Source organism: Pezoporus flaviventris, unplaced genomic scaffold, assembly GCF_033815535.1.
Source record: "Pezoporus flaviventris isolate CSIRO_AGI_PZ_B2104156 unplaced genomic scaffold, CSIRO_AGI_Pfla_v1 ptg000066l, whole genome shotgun sequence".
NCBI lineage: Eukaryota > Metazoa > Chordata > Aves > Psittaciformes > Psittacidae > Pezoporus > Pezoporus flaviventris.
This window is the reverse complement of record NW_026892614.1, coordinates 28,778,967-28,795,008: the sequence shown is the minus strand read 5'-3', so window position 1 is coordinate 28,795,008 and position 16,042 is coordinate 28,778,967. Positions and strand designations below refer to the sequence as shown.

Here is a 16,042-nt window from a genome sequence, read left to right as displayed (position 1 = left end):
ATTAAAAAGATACCTATTTTTTTATATATTTTGGTTATTATAATGTCTTCATTACTTAAAGAATGCATCATGATGAGGACTGAATGTTCAGGGGCTGGCACTGATAAAAACCTAATTCTGTTTTATCCAAAAGAAATCAGTTTTCAGGGAAGTGCTATCATGCATACACTAGTACAGCTTTCAAGAGTGCTTCTGTGCCTGGGGCCAAAGCTGCACTTCTTAGTCTTAAGAACTAGCAGCCTACAGTGAACCCATTGCTTACTGCTAAGGGCTCTCGCCCACTTAAGGCTTTTGACAATGGCATGCTGCTTGTCACAATGCTTTTGTACTTAAGAAGGGGTTTTGCTAATTCCACAGCAGAAATAGCAGGCTCCATTGCTAAACAGAAACTCACTGCCTGCATGTCCATGTCAGCAAATTCGTGAAAGCATCAAACTTTGTTCACTATGGGGTGAAATTAAAGGTGATGAAAGACGAGCATGATATCTGCAATACAAAACCAAATAATGACTTATAGGTCTTCTAAAGAGTCATTTTTTTCTATTGAATTTATTTGTTTGTAGGCATGGACCAACATGGTGCTGACAGTTCTCAATCAGATTCAGGCCCTGCCAGACCAAACTTTCACAGCCCTGCAGCCAGTGGTATTTCCCTGTATCAGCCAGCTGACCTGCCACGTGACAGATATCCGTGTCCGCCAAGCAGTACGGGAATGGCTGGGAAGAGTGGGACGAGTGTATGATATCATCATTTAAACCTAGATGTGCTCTATTGCAAAGGGGAGACAACATCAAAGGTATACAGCAAAGAAGTACTCGGGGTTCATTAATTGCCTATTTGTTGGTGGCACATTAAGAAACAATGAGCTTGTCAATGTATATCTTATGTCTGCTTGAGACTGTGTCCCCCTCACTCACACTAGCAAAGATGGCATAGCATGAGTATGTCCAGCATGGTCTGGAATGGCCCTAGAAACTACCAGTAAATCAGGCTGGTACGTGAAGGGGTGATACATTTCAGTAGCCTTCATTGAATTCAAATTTGCTGCAGTGGGAGCCACAATAAACTGCAGCAGAACTTCCACACTTATAATTAGCTGTGAACACAACTGTCATCTGGATGTCAAACCAGGCCAATAAGCCTATGTAACTTTTAAAAAAGAAATAAATAGAAGGCAGGGAAAAGGTGGGGCTGTGGGACAAGTGAAAAACTGACAGTTGTTTAGGGTAACCTTTTTCCCTTCTGAAACAAGCATGAGAGAAGAAAGCCAAATAAAGATTAATCTAGTAATTGTAATTACTAATATGCCTCACTCACTAGAGAAAGTAAGTGGAGATTTATTTTGCTCTGAGAGGAGCCTTTGAAATCTGGTCACATTTGGGGTAGCTAATAAGTGACTGTTGAAGTATCCCAAGGCTAAAACTGGTGACCCAAGCACAGACTATTTGTCCTTTCATTGCTCTTGTGGAGTACTGCTTTAAGACAAATGACGCTGTCAAAGCTGCTCTCTCGACAACACTACTCATTCTGCCTGTTCAGCTACACCTACGGCTGATCATTTTTCCATGTTTTTAGTTCCCCTTAAGGGCAACAAAGAAATTTGGTTTTCTGTGTCCTATGAACCTGGGAGAGAAGACCCACCACAGTGCAAATACCAGCATGTGCCAATATTCAACATTCAACTTAACAGAGTAAAGTGTTCTGGTTTAAGCAACACTGAAGCTAAGTTAGTGTATGCTTCTATCTGGAAATGTTTGCTTACATAGGTGGCTGTAACCAGGAAGACCATTATCACCTTTGTTAAACTTAGCTTATCACTCCACATTGAGCTGAACTGAGATAAAAAATAGTCTGAAAGGAAGGTATTTTTCTTGTTTCTCTCCCATTTCTTGTCTGGTGCTGTAAATTGAAGGGGAGAAAGTCTTGGAGGTACATCCCCCTCTGTGCAGCACTCCTATAGGGACTACTACCGTTTGCTGATATTATTAAGGGGAATGCTTGACTATTGTGTTATCAAATACATGTGTGATGCTGTTCACACTAGAAACAGCAAAGGGTTACCTGCTGTACAAGTTATGTCACAGCCTCCAGGACACTCCATCTCATACTTCCATACCACATAATTTGTTGATTAGAAGTTGAAATAATTTGTTGAAAATACATTGATTTTAATCTTAGGTGACCACTTCATGATATTCTCCCAAGGCTTTTAAAATGTGCATACCAACTAAATATACAGCTTCAGTCCCTGCTCCCTTCATCTTCAAAATGGCATCTCTTTGTATCAGGCCTTGATTTTGCACAGCTAACTCCTTTTAGCATCTTAAACATAGAGAAATAGAGGGAGCCAAGAGGCTCCACTGAACAGCCATCACCCAAGCTGATGTGTTTACAAAGGGTCTGACACTATCCTCCTGCCTTTTCCTTCCATTTCCCAATTCCCATTTATCACTTGCTAGACTTGTGCAGGAAATATTTGTCCCTTAACTTTCTGTAGTGTCAGTCACAGCATTTTTTCTTTCAAAACTTTCCTTTGCTAAATTTTTTCAAGGACATAAAAATTCTGTAAAACCAATTCTTTCTTACCACCAACATTGACTTTACAAATGAGTAATTTAGCAATTTTAACAATTGTCAATTTTCCCTGAACAATTTTAATATTTCTTTGGGGAAAGGTACAATTAGACTTGTTACATGGGAGGGTTGTGGCATGGTTAGATTTCTGTTGCCATGTCTTTCTTACACATCTTCAGGTAGGTAGACAAAGAAGTTGGTTATAATTTTGTTAAAGGTCTTATTGGCCATCTATACAGAGCTGCTTTTAAAGCAGTACATTAATTAGGCAACAAGAGAAATCAGAATAATAAACTATGCAAAACATCCAATTCTGCTGTTTTTCATTATACATGCATGGAATGGATGCAGATTCTTGCTGTACTAAAGTAAATCTCTAAAACATGTTGGAGAAGTAAAACTGATAGCAGTACCAATGGAATCACTCCAGACTCCAGCAGAGGGCCTAACATCCAGAAACACTGGTTTTGTGTCGTGGTTGCAATACAAAGTCCTTCTGTACAACAGAAGGAAGAACTCTAGGAATGACAATACCACCCCAATCATGTCCAGCTGTACTTTGACACTGTGTAACAGCAGCAAGGTTTGATCCCAACTGATGTGGTCTCATGCCATTGCATATGTTTGCACTTCATTCTGCAGTGTGACTATATACACATATGAGATGACTGGTGTGTCTATGTGTAGATTTGTACAGCTCCAGACACTTTCACACTCTGAGCATTCTTCATATTTACAGAGCAATACCCACATTTGTAGTATGTTTATCATGCTCCCTGCATGTTTGTGTCACACTGACAATGCATAATGGTTGTTCTGGTAACTTCCCACAGCAGTCTTTTCTAAATGTTCAGCTGCCATAGAATTACCACTGCTGTCTCTTGGTTAACACACTTGCATGCCTTTAAGACATGAAGATACAGATTTAATACTCTCCTAGGGATAAACACTCATGTGAGAATAAATGACTTATTTTAGCATCTAGAAAGAATTATTAGGGAAAGATGTACACAGACCTGGGCAAAACTTTCCTTGTAAAGGTCCAAGCACAGGCTTTTGCCTCATGACAGATAAAAAAATCATGTCATCTGGACTGCAGTTGGCTCATGTCAAGGCCAAGCCAAGTTTACAGCTGTGACATGTAAGGTACTTTGCCTTTCAATGTGAGCTTCAAGTTTTGTTTAAAACCTAAACCTTATTGGAAAACTCACTGACAAATCCTCAGCTGCCAAAGATCTAACCCCCACCTCTCAATACCTTGTGTTACCACACCTAATGTCCAACTGCACTTGATATAGTAGCATCTCAGCATCTGCAGAGCTCAGCGCAGCACTAGTATGACACCAAGTGGCAAGCAGGTTAGCAAGTAGAGAGGTCCAGGTCTGTGTGCTGCCTGCATTTTGTACCTCTCTTGACAGCTGAGGCCCTCACTCAGAGTGCCTAAGCTGTCGGAATCAGTGTGAGTTCCATACCTGGTTGATGCGCCAGACCCAGTTGAATTCTTCAACCCCTACACACAGGTTCACAAGTTCTCAGGAAAGGGGAATTCCTGTACAGCTCCTTATGTCATCAGCTCTGCTGCTGTCCTCTATAACCCTCTTGCTTGAAAAATCCACAAGAACTAGCACATACTCTCATGCATCCCAGCACCCCAAAACTAGAACCTTCATTTTTGCACAGTTTCAACATGTAGGAAGCTGACCATAGCAAGCCAAAGCAATTTATTTATTCCTAGTTCATCTGCATAAAAGCTTCTTTAGAAATTGAGCATGTGCTTTAGCTATTTTAACCTTCAGCAATCCACTCTAGAAATGCCATTACTCAGTGATGAATGAAGTGCTTTCTTTCCTTGTCCTTTTGTGGGGTTGTGCTACAGTTATGCATAAGCAAGCTACTTACCCATTACTGTAGTTAAAGTAATTTCTGAGATCTGTGTACAGTGCTAATCATGGCATATGACACAAAATACAGTTAGTTTTTTCCAATTTCTGATCATTCCACAATTGTTTGAAAAAATAATGCAATACAATCAATTAAAAAATAAAGTTTCTCTTCTTTTTTAGTACAAAAGGACCAAGTTACCATAGCACAGAAGCACAAACATTGGATTTTATGCAATGTAGGTAACAGCCTCTGGCAGCTAAAGATCCCTCTTCACTGAACCTCCCTATTTTCAGTAGGGCTTCTATAGGGATACAACCTAAGGGTCACTTGGCAGCCCTCACCAGCAACATGCCTGTGACTTCAGGAAGTTGTACAGCTGCAAGGAAGAAGTTGTAGCACTTCTTTCTGTCATTCCCACTGATCCCCCACAGAACATACATTTTATGCATGGCACTAACTGTATGGTATCACATTAAAAAAACAGCCTTGGCCAAACATGGAGTGCTGGCTAATTAAAAATCAAAAAGAACACATGGTGTAAGTATGCATCAGCCTTTTCACTGAGTTCTCAGAGGTCTCCCAGCTAAAAATTAAAAGCTGAGGGAAGAAGAAATGCCCTAATTCTGTGGCTGTCTCTGTGGAGCTACACTGTATGATCCTGGATTAATGCAATAATGAGCTTGCCTGTGGGACCATATCCCTCAAATTCTCTTTATTTTTGGCAAGTTCACAAGTTGAAGCTTGCATAGTCTCCACTGCCTCACTGAATTAGGGAACTGTGTTCATGGAAGTCATCTTTTTTCTAAGAAACATGGCAACAGGATCTATTTTAACCCTTTTACCCCAACATCCCACTTTTCAAAAAATAGTTACGTGTTTTGATAAATTTCATCTAAATACCATGGAGCACCAGAGCCCTAGTTCCTGTCCTTGCATCTGGTTCATCTGGGCTGCAGTGGAATGCCATGCTTCCACAAAAAGGAAGATGAAACGAGAGCTGAGCTAGCAGAGAGCCACAGGTACACAGCTTCAAGCAAGGGACAAATATCACCTCCACAAGCAGGCTATGGCTCCTGATCCCCTGCTCTACAGAGGAAAGCAGAATCAATTCTTCCAAAGGGAGAACAGCCACGAAGGGCAGAGCACAGTGGTGATACAGCCCTACACTGCATGCTGCTTGCTGGAGGAGATGGGAGCAAGAGATTGAAAAGTGCAGTAACAGCAGCGAGCATCTTCTTTCAGTTCCCCTCCCCACCCATTTTCTCTCCCTACCCCCCTTTTTGGTATCATTTGAGACTGCAAACATATGTCCAGGGCCCCTTCAACCAGAGATGAAAGCAAGCCAAAGGGAGTGGACACTCCATTTTGCCAAAGATCTAAGCCTTTCCTGTTTGAAAATTTAAAAATTCAGAGTTTATTTCCATGATGATGGCTGCCGTAGGAAGCATTTTACCACAGGACATGATTCCCAGGACTCCATCTCTAGCTGTATATTCAGGAGGAGCCACTAATCCTTTTTAAGAGAGACTATAAATTCCCTTGTCAAGCAAGTGCTTACATTGGGTTTACCTTCTACTGAGTTCACACCTAGCCGCAATTCCCCAGTCTCATCCATGTTTCCTCCCTCTACCCATCTGCTCTTCTTTAGAGAACCACATCCCGTGTCCACCGCGTTCTGTTGTGCTGCTAGCTTTGTTTGGTCCTTGGATGTCCAGTGGTCAGGCAGTCACTGTCAGCTGGCTTGCAAATTGTATTTTGTGTACATTTTATTCTGACTGAACTCTAAAATGGAAATATTTAAAAAAAAATATATGAACTATTTACGTTGCTTGTGTTGTAGAATAAAGAGGCAAATGCAAAATAAATTATGCTTTGGTTTTGTCTAAAGAAAGTTATTTTTACAGTTACTGATGAAGCAAAGGAGCAGAACTAAGAAAGGGCACAAAATACTTGGTACGTACCAGTAGGGACTGCAGTTTTCACAGGCAACCTGGGGAATTTAGCACTTTAAAATAAATTAACCCTTATGCCACTCCTAGCCAGTTTGGGCTTGCAGGGGCAGGGAGGGATGAAGATAATAAGACAGCTGAAGGTGCAAGTAGACACTGTGCAGAACTTTGAAACATCTGAACAGCTGAAGTGTTTCTCCCTCCATTAAAATGAGGAAAATACTTTTGGCTTTATTAGGGACGCAGTGAAAAAAAAACAAGCAAACAAAACCAAACACACAAACATGGCAGAAAAGGCATCTACTTTCAATCACATAAATAACTTTGGAAACTGTCCTAAAAGGTAACCTTAGGGACTGAACTCTACAAATTCCATCACACACCAAAGTAACCACTTTACTGCCACCGAAATCCAGGCAGTGCCTGTCCCACCACCACCCCATCCCCAGCATGAAATCCAGGAACAAAGAGCCAAGCAGCCATCACAGGACAAGGCTCTCTGAGCACTAGTTCACTGCCAAAGTTCTGTAGAGTTTTTAAAGTAGGCATTCCCCCACCACACTCAGTTTAGCTAGCACTGAAGAAGTGTTCCCAGCTTACAGGTGCATGCAAGCAGCATGTTTCATCCCTCTAAAAATCTCAGCAAGGGTTCTCCCTTATCACCAAAATCATTCTCTTTATTGAAAGTTGGATCAGTGATCACTCCTGCTAGAGGAAAATATGTAATTTAATGGAAATATTTAATGAAAGCAGTAAACACCTTCACAGCCACACAGACTTCCACATGCAACCAAAGTTTAGGTACAGGAGAAGGAGTTGACCAGTACCGCTGTCAAGGAATTTCCATGGGGCTCCCTGAAAGCAGGAGCATTTCAGTGACAAGACCTAGCAGCATGCAGTAGCCTTTAGGGAACATCTCTGTGCACTCATGTCTGCATCCAAAAGGCAAGCATTCCACCTAATCTCAAGAGTGAAAACACAGCTGCATTCCCACCTGGCCTCACTGGGATCTCTGGCATGAGCTCCCATGCACTGAAGCCATACAAAGTCTGGCCTTCAGTGCCTGTTACACAGCAGCCTCATCACCATGAAGGTTAAGAGCAGATTACAAAGCAACTAAATGAGGTTGTGATGCCTTAATCATCTTACAGCACTTCTGGCAAAACAGAGCGTGTTAAATCCCAACAGTCGGATCAAATTCCCTTGCAGGAAACTACCTTCTGTTCCTCCACACATCTCATTTAGATCCATTAGAAAGGTTTTAATTTCCTCCTAGAGAGCATTCATTAATGTAAACCAGCAACTGGGTAAATACAGAAAGTACAGTTCTGCTATTCCACTCACTCTTCGCATGTACCAATTCCCAGCTGCCTTCTCACTTAACAGTGGAGTCACATAGGCACAGATTCTGCTGCCACTGGTGCGAGAAGAAGAGATCACACAAAAGAATGAACAGCCACACCATTAAACCTCAAGCATTGTTTCCCCTTCAGTGAAGTCACTGAGTTTATACACCAGGTTCCAGAACAGGAAAGCCAGTGGCCATTTAATGCATTGCTTTGTAGACAAAATTTAACAGATTGCTTTTGGTTTTGTTAATTGCCCAGTGATGAAAACTTCCCATAGAAGTTGTTACCAAACATATTTATCAGAAGAAAGTGAGCACGGTTCTGTTTTGAAAGGCTGACTTTTAGCCCCTGGAAGGTCAGCACCCTCAACTCCCTTCAGAGCCTCCTGCAAGTCAGTCCCCCCAGGAGGCTCAGGGGAGGAACACTCACCAAACCACACAAAACCAGCATTCTCTCAACAGCTTTGGTAGAGCTCATCCTTCCTCTGCCACTGCAACAGGTGCCAAAGATGGGTGCCTGGACGTCAAGTTATCCAAGTCTCCCTCTATGATACGCATTTATTTATAACAAATAGGATTTCAAGATTGATGTTTTTTCACAGTGTGGGTTTACCACTGGCTACACTTTATTCATCTGTGGTCAACTAAAAGTTAAAAGCTCTCCTGATATCAAGCCAGACATCTTTTCTAACTGTTATTTTTTGGCAAGGTGCCAAGACCATGCCCAGCATCAGATGGGATGAACAACTAAGCAAGTCAAAAGTTCATCCTTGAGCTCAAAAGGGCCCAAAGTATCTACACCACATGCTCTGGCCTCTTGCTTATCCCAGAGCTGTAGACCTGTGGGATAGTCTGGCAAGAGGGAGAGAAGAAAAAAGTAAAGACAGTTTACAGGAGGGACACTAGAAAGGCAAATGAGATACACCAGCAGATACTTCAGGTACAAGGCTGAAGAGAAGGGAAACACTTTGGAGGAAACAGCTAATGCACAACAGATTTGCATAGAAGACCACTGGCACATTCATGCACCTAAACACTCAGAAAGTACCAACATGGTAATAATGGAACACTATCTGTGGTAATCCTATGTCCTGGGTTTAGCAGTAGCAGTCAATTTTTTTCTCCTTCTTAGTAGCTGGTGCAGTGCTGTGTTTTGACTTTCAGCATGGGAATAGAGCTGATAACACCGATGTTTTCAGCTGTTGCTAAGTCATGTTTACTCTGACCAAGGACTTTGTGAGTCTCATGCTCTGCCAGGGAGGAGGCGAGGCCAGGAGGAAGCAGAGACAGGACACCTGACTCAAACTAGCCAAAGAGGTATTCCATACCACAGCATGTCATGCCTGGGGAGGCAACTGGGAGTTACCCGGAAGGGCATGGGCTCTCTTTTGGGTCAGGCTCATTTCGGCGGGTGGTATCGTATTCTCTTCCCTTGTTATTTTCTCTTATCATTATTATCATTGGTGGTAACAGCAGTGATTTGTGTTGTACCTTAGTTACTGGACTGTTCTTATCTCAACCTGTTGGAGTTACATTCTTTCGATTCTCCTCCCCATCTCTCCAGGAGCTGGGGTGGAAGGGGGAGGAAAGAAAGAGAGAGGAAGGGGGGGAGTGAGTGAACGAGCTGTGTGGCTGGGTTTAAACCACGACATCCTGCTAGAAAAATGCTCTCTCCAGGACAGATGTTTCTTGATCCATGTTTTACAGATGGAGAAACCTTTCTTTTGGCCCACTGAGCACTGTGTCAGCAGTAGCAAAAAGAAGTAGAACCAGGCTTCTGTTCTATTCACTGAGCCATGTGGAACACAGGGTCATCTCCAATTTCTGAGCTTTTGGCAAGGAAGCTAGCATCAGGATAAACCTCTTAACGTCTAATATCACTGTAAACAAACACGAGTTGAACTCTTTATCCAAATGCCCGACACAGTGTCCTAGAACAGTGCAACTCAGCACCCAGGTCTCAAACCCTAGCAGAATCCAAAATAAAACAAAACAATTCAGATTTAAGCACAAGTCACTTAGGTCCTAGTCTTACCCTGAAAAAAAATAAACCCAAACCCCAACACATTAATCAGGCTGAGAGTCCAATTCACAGACTCCTGATAGAAATCCATGGTAGCACATCTGGTTTGGTTTTTTGCTTTGTTTTTACAAGAGAACTGTACCTTTACCTACATCGTACTTACTGTGAAATCTGTATCCATAAAGTAGAGACAATACCTCTGAGCAAATACACCCAAGCTGAATTATTCTTGTTTGCTGTGGTGACTGTGACCACTTCTGAAGAGGTCTCTCATCATCCTCATTCCCTACCACAGTCAAACAAAATTATTTAAGATTTAATCAATTTAGAATGCTTTCCTGTGTGACATTTGTAAATTATTTACTATGGTTTTGAAAGTTACATTACATTCCTGGCAGACTGCTTTGTACTTCAAATCAGGTTCTCCTTTGTGCCAGAGATTACGGGGAGAGGAACAGATCAAAATAAAACCCGTTAAGATTCAGTATTGAAATCTATCCCTGTAAGTAAGCATGCCCAGAAGGTCAGAAACAGACAAATCTTCAAGCTTGGGAAACAAGGATGTCAAACATAATGAGAAAGTGAGAAACAGCTTTCAAAATGTATTGCAGTAGCTCACTTGAGGAAGGTGACAAAGTTCTTGGTTGGGTTCAAAATGCTCACCTGCAAAAGCAATTCATCTTCCCTTGAGAAAACACAGGAACTGGTTTCTGGGTAGAATTACAGTGGTGGCACCACAAGAGCCAGCGCCCTGACAAAAACATTCTTTTAAAGACCCAGCTGCAGGGATGGTTGTCAGAGCAGATCTTACATCTCTCTTGCATACAGTACCTCTTCTTTTAAAAGGACGCTAAATAATTGAATATCTCGATGCAGGCTCTTGTGGCCCAAGCCCATGAGAACAAAGATTATTAGACTGCAAAGCCAACCGTGAAATAATAAAACAAAAGACAAAGAAAACAGAATCAAGTGAAGGTTTGCATCTAGCTCACTAATAATTTTTTACAAGTTTTCAGTCAAGTCTCCTTTAGCATTTCAGGGGAACAGGAGGAATGACTACCACTGAGTGTCCATCATGGGTGGCAGGGCAGGGTATAGGGTAAACTGTGCTACCTATCATAGACAAAAGCACACATCTGCAGTGACTACTAAAGAAAAACAGGTGCCAAACTATATCATTTTGAGTGCCTTTTAGAGCCTGAACCATCAAACCACGCCAGGCTGGGTGGACAAGTCAGACAACCCCTTTCAAGGAGGCATAATTCTGCACATGGCAAAAACCAATGTTTGGAGCCAAAAAAAGTTTAAAGAACAAAAACTGACAAGCAGCACCAAAACACAAATGACTGTAACCAGTCAGGCCTAGTGCTCCTCTTACAACCTGCCACTGTTACAACTGCTCATCCATGCAGGCCTCATTGCCCCACACCAGATACCCCACTGTCCCAAGAGCTCTTATCCTTACGTGCTCTGGTTGATTCTGAAATATTTTTATAAGTTACGCAGGAAAATGTCTGCCTTTCCTGTTTAACTCATCCCTTTTCCCCCCTCTGCCTCCTGACATTTTAATTTCCAGTCTATAGCTCTATAGTAAGAACTCTTCACCATTCCCCTCTCAGTTTTTAGTAGGTAACTTAACTTCAGCACCTACTAAGGTAATGGCTCTTCATTTAGTCAACAGACATTACCCAAAACCACATATGCACAAAGCTTAGCACCTAATCAGCACACAGCACATGCACCACATTGTGTGATGCAATCAACACTGAGTATCATAAGCAAAAGCAACTAAAGTGGACTTTGAGAAGTTCCCAATGAAAGCAATGCAGTCATGCTCAGCAGAGAGTTCTGGGCACCTACTGCACCCAGAGGACACCTCAAGGAGGTGGACACCTGCCTGGGACTCCCTTCTCTTCCTACCTGACTGGTGGGGAGAAGTTTCTCCTTTCTCTGCCCCTTCAGGCAGCTTTGCAGTCGATGGATGCCATCAGCTCTGCTGATAAAGCCTTGTGCAGTTAAGGCTAGCTAACCTGTCCTCACACAACAAGGGTCATATCCTCGAATCTAGGCTTGACTGCCATTTTGCTGACAAGTTGAACATGTGCACTTGAGAAAATAAAGATCTTGCCAAGTCTGCAGATTTGGGGCCTTTTTTATGTGAAAGATTTTCTTCATGCATTTCATTTACACAGCAAACTTTGCAGGTTGCAGGAGGCTGTGCATCTTCTCCCTAAGTTAGAAATCTTTAGATTCACAACAGGAGGTTCAGCTTCCGAACTTGAACTCTGACTCGCAACAGTACACAAAACGTGTGTTATTTCAAGCAAAGAAATGCTCCAGTTCACTTAAATTAAAACAGCACAAAATTGCCAAAAGCCTCTCGGCTGATGCTCTGTTAAATAATGCACACTTCAATTCAGTGAGTTTTATGTGGATTCAGAACTCCACAGACAAGAATAATTTTCTCCCTTGTCCTGAAGGGACAAAGGCCAAATGTCTCCCTTGGCCTTTCTGTGAGCACTGAGCGCAACACTGAACAAGCATCTCCCAGTTTACAGCCCCAGTTCTCCTATGGACACAGTCTACAGCTTCAGGGAAGCCACCTAACCAGTGATGAGCAGGGGTTAAGGAGAAGCTAGAGGCTAGTCAGTGAGAGCTGGGTAACCCTGAGCTCACCCTCCAAAACTGCAGCCTTCTCTTTATGGTTTCTCCTTCAGCTGTTGAAGAGACCACTCAAGGAACTGGCAGTTTAACTTTTTAACCCTCCTTTCACAGAGCCTGAAGGTCCCCTCATTGCTGTGTGTTTGTTCAGTTTGTCACACTGGTTATCCTCACACATATACAGGCAACTGCAACCCACTAAAGCTTATGTACTGCATCAGTTGGTTTAGTTTATACAGATAATTTTCAGACTCTCTCATTCTTACTATTATTGCTAAATAAGTTTCGGGGCCAGAATGGATTTCAAAAGCTGTATTTCCTCATGCTTTCAAATGTTTCAAGTATTTTAACAATGCCAGATAGAGACTTGGAGATTCATTGTTAATGACGGGAAAGAGAGCAGAGCTTCTCTAAATCAGTAGAGATATTAACCTGTAAGAGAGTACATAATGCCTATAGTTCTTCTGCTCTGGAGCTGCACCTGGCCTGAAAGCGATGACAAAGGACTAATAAATATTTTTGTTTTTTTCCAATCTGGTGAAGAAGTGAGTAAGTTTTAGAGGGCAGAAGAGCTATTCTTTCTCAAACAGTGCTCTCTCAGCCACACTGGTTCTAAGCAACAGCAGCAGAAAAACTAATTGTTTTAGTATCCAGAGCCAGTAGGTTTTTGGCACCAAATGATACGAAGCAAATCAAGCTACGAAGACATAATCATGCTTTTGCTTAAAATTTACTGTGTTAGCAACAAGTACTAACAAAGAGACCATGGTATTTAAATACAGTCTCAAGGGACCTGATACAGGGATTCACAATATTCCAGCAGAAAATTACACATTTTTGAACAAAGAATTGCTGAATAGATTGAAACGCTGTCATTAGAGGCAAAACAAAAATCACATCATCAACTGCACTTTTCAAGCATGGTTACACTCACAAAACTTTAAGGGAAATTCTGCTGGAGGCAATCCTGCTCTGGCAGTGACGCGAGGTCTGGCACTGTCATTCTTCAAAGGTTTTGCAGTACCTGCTCCTGCTCCCCTGGCCACCGCTGCTCCTATGCCAAGGTACGTACCATCAGCATGCACACATTTTGTAAACAGATCTTCTCTCTCCATTTCTACAGTCTGTGAGTATGCAGAGCTTGTCCACAAATGCTGCTCCTCAAAATGCTGGTTTGCAGCAGGGCCCTTGCCAACTTGTGGCAACCCTTTGAAGTGACAGTGGTTTTAGTTTGAAAGGGGGAAGAGATTGCTCTTCAGAAGGTGCTTTGATTTTGAAAAAGAAATGTATCGGTGCTTAACAAAAAAGCAAAGCCAGAATCTCGATATCATGAAAAATTTACCAAAGAAGAGCAAATCACTGAACTGCTCAATTACCCAAGTGAATAGGAATGGACAGGAGCCAGCACTACTCCAGCTGAAGGACACAGAACATTACAGGCAGCTGGTTATAGGCAGAAGTCAGCATCTCCCTCCGTTTCATCAGATGAATCTACACCTGACCACACACTACCATTTACAGTGGTAACACCTCACCCACTGTAATTCCTAGTTTTGCACTGTTCAGGTTAGCCCTCGCACCCCCCCTCACAGCAGCGCACTCGAAGCAGGGAAAGTTCTCCACCACCTGTGGAAAGCAGCAAAAGAAACTGGGCAAAGAAAGCAGCAAGAAATGTGAAAGGCAACTAGGGTACTGTGGAAATACTGTTCCCTACAAACATTAGTGGCAATACAGCCTAGACTTACAGTGCTAGCCTCAAACATCCCAGCAAATCAGGCAGATTAATTATTTATGGCAGTTTGAGCTTCATACTGAGGACAGTAGAATTGCCTATTTTCTGCAACAGCTTCCTCAGAAGTCTCTCCTTGCTCCCCTCCTGTAACACTGGAGGCGATATTAGCAACACTGCCTCAATTAAAACCATATTGTGGCCATTGTTTTACAAACCTTTACCAAAATTTAATCGATTTGGTGGTACCATTCCATGCCAGCTATTTTCTCCATATCATTTGATAGGGCAACTGTTAAACTATTTCAAAGAACAAAACCAGTGGAGGGAGGAGGAAAAGTTTTGTCCATGTCAAGGTCTGAAGACCTCCAAAGGTCAACTTCCCTGGCTCTTCAAAGCTGCAAGCCTGACATCTGACCATGGGTCTTGGAAACAAGGATGTTCCTCCTCACCCCAGTTTCCACACTCCAGCGTGCACAAGCTATGGGTGGTATTTATGAGCTCTTCGTGAGAAGGAGAAATAAGCATTACGTGCGCCTCACAGGGTTGCTACAAATCTGCAACAGATTTGCCATCACTAATGCAGTCTCAAGTGGTACTGTTTCAGTTCTGCACAAGAACAGATCTTCCCTATAAAGGCAGTATGTCAAATGGATGTCCAACGGCTGGCACCAGAAAGTCAGTATCGCCATTACCTTCACTAGTTTTCCTGCTGGGTCCACTAATTATATAAAAAGCCAGAGAGAGAATCACTATTTTATATTCCAATTACCTGCATGACAAAGGCTACCACATTTCCCCAAATTCCCATTTGGCCTCAGCTCTACAAAATCAAATTATTGTTAAACATTTTCCAGAGGTCATGAATTCAAAGCAGCACTTGGTAAATCAGGTCAGTGAGTCTTAAAAGTACACACCTTATTTTCTGGATGCAATTCATCTAACTAGAATCCAAGGATGTCAAAAACAGTGTTTATACTGTAAGATGACATAATTTTTTTACTTCTCATTATTCATGACACAATCCCAAAGGAAATTTACAACAGGCTTTTAAAAGTAGCATTAATAATCTTAGGGGCTGTATTAAGACCCTAATTAAGATAATGTATGAATATTTCCTGCTTACACATGAGATGACAGATTTAAGCTACATAGTCACAAGACTCCCTAAGGAATTTATTTTCTTAACACCAGTTTGGGAAGGATGGTCCTCATTCCTGCTTCTATACAGGGTGTTGGGGCATCAAGTCAGAAGTATTTCATTGTCTTGGTACAACCTGTTAAGCCATATTTAGGACCAGGAGTCTCAGGGGACATTGTAATTCACAGCATAACTCCTCCGGTCTCTGGTTGAAGCCGTAAGCACTCACCACCTCTGAAAGTGCTTTCCAAGATGACAAGTGAGGCACTGAAGAAAGGAGGAGTCTTCTCACAAGCACACAAAGGTTTTACTGAGGTGACCTTTCTAGCTTCATGCAGGACCTCCCCCAGCAGAAACAAGAGCAGGGCCCAGTTTCTGACGAACAATGCAGCTGCTTGAGCACCAAGAGTTACCCTACATTTGATGTTAATTCTCCCTGTCCACAGCTTATCTGGCAACTCCAGTTACAAAATGGGATGGATCAATCGAACCATCCCCTCTCTTTCCCACAGCCCAGGTTCACCTGCAGGGTAGGTCCTTCCTGCACACTGCAGTAACAGGGGTCACAGCCAGCCCTGGAAGATGCTCTTCCAGACTCCCCTCATCAGAAACATCAAGCTCCTGCATATCAGACTGCCACTGTTGGAGCTGCAAAAGTTCTGCCTGGTCAATCAAGCCTGCAGTTCTCTGGGAGCCATGCGCCCAGGAGTTATGGAAAGGAAATCCAAGGAAG

At 42.4% G+C, this 16,042-nt stretch overlaps 1 protein-coding gene and 1 long non-coding RNA gene across 2 annotated transcripts in view; one reads left to right on the top strand and one right to left on the bottom strand.

Annotated features, from left to right (window-relative positions):
* ARFGEF3 (ARFGEF family member 3) overlaps window positions 1-2,950 on the top strand; it is an 87,710-nt gene extending 84,760 nt beyond the window's left edge. Inside the window, exon 34 of the mRNA XM_061471741.1 lies at window positions 564-2,950. Coding sequence (XP_061327725.1) covers window positions 564-755 — 192 coding nt within the window. The 3' untranslated portion in view covers window positions 756-2,950. The remainder of the gene's footprint in view (window positions 1-563) is intronic.
* The window catches only part of LOC133278651 (uncharacterized), a 30,629-nt gene that overhangs the window by 5,603 nt on the left and 8,984 nt on the right, over window positions 1-16,042 (bottom strand). The window lies entirely within an intron of this gene.